This window comes from Carya illinoinensis, chromosome 3 (genome assembly GCF_018687715.1).
Source record: "Carya illinoinensis cultivar Pawnee chromosome 3, C.illinoinensisPawnee_v1, whole genome shotgun sequence".
NCBI classification, from domain to species: domain Eukaryota; kingdom Viridiplantae; phylum Streptophyta; class Magnoliopsida; order Fagales; family Juglandaceae; genus Carya; species Carya illinoinensis.
This window is the reverse complement of record NC_056754.1, coordinates 10,046,601-10,054,346: the sequence shown is the minus strand read 5'-3', so window position 1 is coordinate 10,054,346 and position 7,746 is coordinate 10,046,601. Positions and strand designations below refer to the sequence as shown.

The 7,746-nt window shown below is 35.5% G+C and overlaps 1 protein-coding gene across 1 annotated transcript; it reads right to left on the bottom strand.

Moving 5' to 3' along the window:
* Positions 1–338: 338 nt before the first annotated feature.
* Positions 339–4,422, bottom strand: LOC122303443. The gene is made up of 4 exons (XM_043115224.1): positions 3,076–4,422; positions 2,468–2,860; positions 2,337–2,384; positions 339–2,150 (listed from the first exon to the last, which is right to left on the bottom strand). The coding sequence occupies exons 1-4, from the start codon at positions 4,136–4,138 to the stop codon at positions 724–726; spliced, it is 2,931 nt and encodes a 976-aa protein (XP_042971158.1). The 5' UTR covers positions 4,139–4,422; the 3' UTR covers positions 339–723.
* Positions 4,423–7,746: the final 3,324 nt, after the last annotated feature.

Here is a 7,746-nt window from a genome sequence, read left to right as displayed (position 1 = left end):
TCTATTTTTCTTATAATTATTAGCCAGAAAAAATGAAACTTTCCTTGTGAAATATGAGCAATCTTTGAAGGCTGTTCATTAAATAGCTAGAGCTTTAATCATTATGCACATCAAGCATATCTCACGGATCTAGTGTTTCTGCTTATCATTAAATGTAAGATCGCTCCAAAATCCATCAAATTAACTCTGGATTTCTTGGTTGTACTCGCATTTCTCCTAACCACTACTTTCACTTCGACTTAATTTGCGTCTTTACTACCAGGCCTCCTATCTAGTAGTGATCCACCAGAATAGAATCAATTATGTGAAAAAGAAAATGTAAAAACAAGATATTAACGTACAGTTTGTAGACGTATTGAAGCATTTGCAATCAAGGCTAATATGCAATCCACTTGAACAAACATGCATGCATCGTCAGCCATATATCCAAACAATGTCGTATCTTATCCCAATAACGAGATGTACAGTAGAAACCGAAACCACTGTTGCACTTGCGCATCGATATTAACTTCTGATTTGATTTTGATGGAACAAACCATACAAATCAAACAATCTAGAAGCCACTTTACCCGGCATCAGCCGCCATTTCATCACCAAAAATCCCAGAACCTGTAAAGCCCTCCGTCCATTTTAAGGTATCAAAATTAAAAGAAGCTCTCGGAAGCCAAAAAATAAAAGAAAAAACATAAAAGCCTGCCCCCATTAAACACCGTATCAATCAAATCAGTACCCTCCAGCTGACAGAGATGACTGCAGCTGAAGCAGGTGGTGATAGCAGTCCGCTGCAGTTGGCCTCTGCTCTGGGTTCTGGTCCAAGCACCGGTTTTGAAGCTCTCTGAGCATCTTTGGAACACCAGCCAAGCCACACGTTTTTATCAAATACCCAACACCCCATACGTCCACTTTCACTCCATGCAGTCCCCTTCCCATCTCTGGCGCGTTCCTCACACGCGCCGCCTCTACTGCCACCCCATGTGGATATATTTGTGGTGCACCCACTGCTTCGTCGAACCCGCACACGAACCACTCGTTTTCCCTGTCGTTTCGCCGCATCACTTTGTCCCAACCCAAGTCTCTATGCATGAAAGATAGGTCATGTAGTGCCACCAAAGCCTTGGTCACGTACTTTAGAGCCTCTACGAGTTGATCACAGTTGGCAGGCCTAAATTTGCACCCTCTTGGCTTAAACGCCAGCGCCATATCCCTTTCCGATGATCGGAAGATGAATTCCGCATGCGGGATTCGGTGATCGAGAAAATCATAGATTTCTTTCACTGCAGCCCATTTTCTTTTGCTTGAGAAAAATCTAGTTACAGTGTTTGGTGTCATTTCGAGGATAATTCCGTTACCCATATCAACCCTCTCAAAATCACTGTAAGCAAATAGCTTGTAGTTGCCTCCATTCTTCATGTTGTTGAAGCACCTGTCAGCCAGCAATGGCAATAACCCAGCAACTCTGTAACATGGGACTAGGGCTTTGAGTCTCTCAACCGGCGAAGATAGGTCTAATGAGAACAAATCTGTTCGGATGATCCGGTCCTGTCCGCGGCTCAATGCGCAAAAAGTTACCAAATAGCCAACAGCGTAGTAGCCCAATATGTAAGGAAGATCCATATACGTCCACAGAAGCTTTTCCACGACTGAAGATGAGGGGTCTAAAGCTCCATCCCTTAATTGATCAGCCTCCTCTCCTCTCCATAAGCAGAAGTTCCTCACGAAACCAGTCACATTTGGCCATTGATCCTGCAACATCTCCTCCGATGCTGAAGAGGGTTTTCTTATGACAACCATTTCAACCGAACAGAATTTGGACACAATCCTGTTAATGCAATCATCCCAGAGGCCAATAAAAGTGTCTCTAGATGTAACATTGGCAACACTGATAGTAGGGTTTGTTCGCATTATTGGGCTTAGAATATCGTATGTGATGGCTCTACAGTCCAACAATTCGGGAGAGGTTGTAAAGAAAAGCTCTTTCTCTTGAGGTAAGTCCCGGTAAACATCTCTTCGCAGTGGAAAACGCAGTTCTTCAGGTGGTGGCTCTTGTAAGTGCCATGACAGCTCAAACAAGTTTGGTAATGTCGATGGTGGAACTCGAAGGCATCCTACGTAGTAGTCAGATGGATCTTGAAATTCCCATGGTGGAATAGCTGCACCCAGACAGATCATAGCACATGCATACTGTATCGTAAATTGAACCTACCCGGGAATGAATGTAGATTTACTAAAAGACAGCCCCAGAAATATTTGAACAGAGATATTAAAACATGTTATCACTACAAGATTTGGAAGTTGACGACTTTATAATTGTTAGCAAATAATTAAATTCTGCTTACATCTTATAGAGGGCTCGGTGAAGGGAAGCGGTAGTCTCTCGGTCAGGCCTGGCATGAGTTGGAGACTAGTTAGACGGTTTCCTAGATTGTTTAGAAGAGCAAAAATATGGACCAACAGATTTTAGTTGTACCAGAAGAAGCTGTGGAAGGCGAAGATTTTCTTCTGCCGAAGACTTTGATTTGTTGTCCAGAAACGAATCTGTCCACAGAAAAGCCTTTGAGAGGGCCATCTTCAAAGGCTTCCATGGTGCTGGGCACCATGACATCGTCAAAGAAACTGAGCTCATCTGCCTTCAAAAAACTGGAGCCTTGTACCCTCACTCTCCCCCTGAGGTGCTCACCTTCTTCAGCCCATAGGCTCACTGATTCTTCCCACGTCATTCGTATCTTTCCAATTCGACGAAGCTCTTTCGAAGACGAAGCGCTTACAATTTCTAGAGAAGGCTCAAACCCTAGCATGGTACCCCTGGTACTATGGAATAAAGGTTCGCTTCCACCGCTCATAACCAATTGTTTTGCCCGGGCTGCACAAGACAACAAATCAGTTTTGTTCCGTAACTGATAAGAAGAGAAGAGGATAGAATAAGATTTTGTTGCTTAAGTTTTCGCTGCTAAATGCTTACTCTAGAAAAGAGAAGGAATAAAACTTCGAACTTTCAATGATAAACGTATACCCAAGATTAAAGCGAAAGCTAGAAAATGGAAAATTATTCTTGATCTTTCTATCTAAAAAGGAAACCTGAGGAAGGAAGCTCGTCTTCTTTGAACGGAGGTGGTGGAGGCAGAGGTCTTGCCCCGGAGAGAGCTGACCGACCATCATCCATGCCGACAATTCCGGAACTTCCTCTACTACCTTGAGAAGTTCTCATTCTAGACCCCATGAACTGCGAAAGCTCTTCAAAAACTTCTTCATCAAATGAAGCCGGCAATCTATGGAGCTTCCTCTCATAAGGAGAAAGCCTAAAGTAACTCTTTCCAACTTGCTCTCTCTCACCCCCTCTCTCCCATTCATAAACCTTCCGGAATTCCCCCAACATATTATCCCACTTCGTTCCAGCTGTTTTGGCGTCCCTATTGATCCCATGTCTTTGAAGAAAATCAGCAACTTCTCTATCCTTATCGGCTCTAGTTTTACCTCTAGTCTGACCACTCTCTAATTGCTCCGGTCTTGACGATGACCCAGACACGTCAGACCCACCTTGGTACTGAATCCTCCAACCTCTAGCTAACCAAAGCATCTCGTTTGGTTTCCAGACGGGGCTTACGTATTTCCCCTTTCTGATTTGATGGTGAACTTGCTCTCCCTCTGACAGCTTGTTTGTGTCCTGGCCAGAGGCAGCCGACAAAGAAGGCAAAGGAGAGTGCGGTGGAGACGAAGCAGTATCTGAGGAGGAAGCGGCCGTGGTGTGGGGTTGTTGGGTTTGTGGGTTGGTTGTGTGACACGTTGGTGATGGGCTCGATTCGGTGCCTGGTATAGCCAACTGCGTCTGTTTTGGCTGTGAAGTTGGGGACGGTAGAAGCTTCCATTGGCCTGTGTATCTCGGTCTCTTTGGATTCACAACCTCAAATTGTTGCTCAAACGGGGAAGAAGTTGCGCCGCTCGGAGGATAAAGAGGGGCAGAGATAAACGGAGAAGCTCCGGCGGCGACAACCGGAGGAGACTGTTGGTGATGGTGCGGTCTTGTTTCTGTCGATTCCTCAAGTGGGTCTTTCGGAGAAGACGAAATTTGCTGCTGTTTTTGTTGCGGTGGCGGTGGTTGTTGTTGCGGCTGCTTCTTGCTAGTGTCTCCCTTGTCACCCATATTTCAAATATGGGCCCAGCAGGAAAGACTTGGGTAGATTGAAAGGAACCTTAGACAAGAACCAGACGGAATTTAGTTTCGTTGTTGGTTTGGTTTATGGTGCATCTTTCATTGTTTCTTTGCTAAAACTCACAAGGGTTTTGTTTGTTTTGAATTCGTTTGTGGTACTTCGATTGCTGCCCCCCGTCTCTCATCTTAAAGGGAAAGTCACCAATGAAAGTATAGGGGATCGTAGCCAAGTTAAAGCTAACAGCAAAACAAAGAAAAGAAGTAGCTGGAAAAGTCGTGTTTGTGGAACTGCCTCGAATAGGACCCTTCAGTTTATTAACCAGTTAATTAATTGAATCACACGGAAATGTTGACGTGTAATTTTGACAAGAGCGAGAGATAGTGTGAGAGAGAGAGAGAGAGGGAGGGAGTAAGGCATGGCATGATTAGGGAGAGGGTCATGATTGTACTTGGACTGAGAAACGCGGCTCTGGGAATTAACATTGTTTTCGTTCGAGATTATTTAATGTTAGGTGTATTTATGTTGTTTGGACGGAGGGAAAAAAAAATTGTGAAGCGAGTGAGGATTCCACGACTTCCGCGCACGGCAAGGTAAGGAGTGAGTGGGAACTGAGAGTGAGGAGGATGGTATTTTGGTTTCAGAGGCTGATAGGGACCGCTCGAATCGATGGCTCTGCTCCAAATACTAGCTCATGAGTCATCACTCTTCACCCGGATCATATCTATTTGTTGAAAAAATATAGTTATAACTATAATGATGTATTAATTTATATATAATATAATATAATTAGTTAAAAAATAGATTTTATTAAAAATAATATTAATTTAAATTTTAAGTATAAATAAATTAGTATTAATATATAGATTAATACACTACTGTACTTATATGTAACAAAATTTCTATTTATTTACTGCTTGGATTCCAGGAGATTGGCAATGCTATAATCATTCCAAATTTAAAACTCGGTCAAAAGTTAAAATTTTAGTTAAATTAAAAATTATTCAAAATATTAATTTATATTAGATTGTTCATCTTAAAATTAAAATAATAATATAATATTATATATTTTAATAATAATTTTTTAATATTTTATAATTATTTTAGAGTTAATGTAGTTCAAATTCTAAGCTAAAAATTTTTAGCGAGTCCAATACTAATTATTTATACAAAATTTAGTTATATTTAGATTTATTTGGCATTTGGCCGATCTATTGTCGGTGCTCTAACATCACACATTTTTATTAAGGTATAATTTAGACAATGAGTTAAAGTGAGTTAAAAGTTAAATAAAATATTTTAAAATATTATTTTTTAATATTATTATTATTTTAAATTTTGAAAAATTTTAATTCTTTATCATATTTTATATATAAATTTAAAAAAATTGTAATCATGAGATAAAACACTTTTTGTATTCAAACGGAACCTAAATTAATTTTTTATTTTTTTCTTTTTTCTTTTAACCTGAATTTAAAATATGTGTGGTTAAATAAAATAACAAAAAATGAATATCACATATTAATTAAGTAGAATTATATGGTGTAAGCCTTTTTTATAATGTTTATTAAAAAATAATACTATTTAAATATTTTTACACAACACACCATACATATTACATAATTTATTTTATCAGAAAATATACATAACAGCCTTACACTTTTTTACACTAATGAAAAATATGATTTTACTATTTTACTCTATTTTATTTTATATTTTAAAAATAATAATATGTTAAGTGTGAGGCTACTGTGTTAGGTTATCTTTTATTTTATAAATTTTAAAATTTAAAATTTATTTTTCAACTTAAAGTACGACACGTCCATAGAATGTGGTACAGAGGCTTTTCACTAGAATTATTCATTTATTATCTCTCCTCATTTATTTTTTCTTTTTAAATCATTTTGTTATATTTTAAACTGATTATTCGTGTACATCCCTCGGAAAAACAATACCGTGTTACCGAGGACTCAAATTGCTCTTCTGATCAAGTTCTCGTAATTTATATGATAAATAATATTAATATATAATACTAACATAAAATGTAACTCGATAAAAAAAATATTTAAAAAAGAAACAGCTCAACCTATCAAATACAAAAAATTCAAAATTACTACAATTTAAATAGGAAATGTCTCACTTTTTAAAATATTTCATCTCATCATTATAATTTTTATAAATTTTATATAAAATATAATAAATAATTTAATTTTTTTAATTTTTAAAATAAAATTAATATTAAAAAATTATATTATAATAATATTTTATTTTAATTTTAATAAAATATTTCATCTCATTTCATCTCATTTATATAATTGAATAGAGCTTCAAAAATCTTTGTTCTAAATTTTTAAATTTTAGATCCTTATTTCCTTTTTAACTTTTAATTTTGCCTTTTTCATATTTTAAGTTTTTAAAGACGTACGTTGAAAATTGCAAAATATGTACGTGTTTTGATTACGTGGTAATGAAACACCTTTTGACATGACAAGCGAGTTTTATTTGCTTAATTCCTATGATTGATTTGGCATGTTGATCGGATAGGTTTTCATTTTTAAAATGTCGACCGTTCATTTTGACGTGTGGCCATGATATTGGTTCTATCATAACTAATGTGCGTCACATCAACATCTTTTTTTTTTATTATTCTAAAGGACATTAAATTTTTTTATAAAAAAATTTATAATTTAATTATACATTTTCTAATTCTTAAATTTTACTTATCTTTTAAAATTTTGATATATTTTATTTTCTATTATTTCTCTATTTTATTAAAATAATATTTTTTTATTATTTTTTTCTCTCACCTTTTTTGTAAATGTAACTACAAATTTAATAATAAACTTAAAATAATAGTTTAGAAACAAACAATAGATCTCTAAATATAAAGATCCTCTATTACAATCTTATTCATTCACCACAAAGTAAAAAATGAGATGAAGAGAGATTTGGAATGAAATCCCAAACTTATTTCTCAAAATTTGAAAAATTCGTACTTTTATGATATGAATGTGAATGCTCTAATCTTTTAATGCTCTAATCTTTTATATATATGTTCTAATATAAATTTGTTTTAAGACAATTTTTATTTGAGACAAAATGTCTCAAAAAATTAGATGCGGGGATAAAATCTAAATTTTATTATTAAAAAATGACAAAAAGTGTTACCGTTATATGTAGGGAGAAAAATTTTCATCCCTAATAAAATAATCATTCGTATATCAATAACAAACGTTTGAACAAAATAAAATAAACATTCGAATAGAAATTATATATGATTTAACGATAATTTGGCACGATAAGTAATAAAATTTAGCAGAATATTGACTTACCATTCGAACAACAAACAACAATGTTTGAATGTCAAGATTAATCAATATTCGAACAGATATTATATATGATCAAATAGAAAATTGGCAGGTTAAGTCAATAAATTTAGCGGGACATTAATTACTTACCATTTGAATAACATACAACAATGTTAAAAAATCAAAGATATTCAAGATTCGAACACACATTATATATGGTCAAACACGAAATTGGTGAATTAAGTCAATAAATTTTGCAGGACATTAACTTACCGTTCGAATATATTACTATT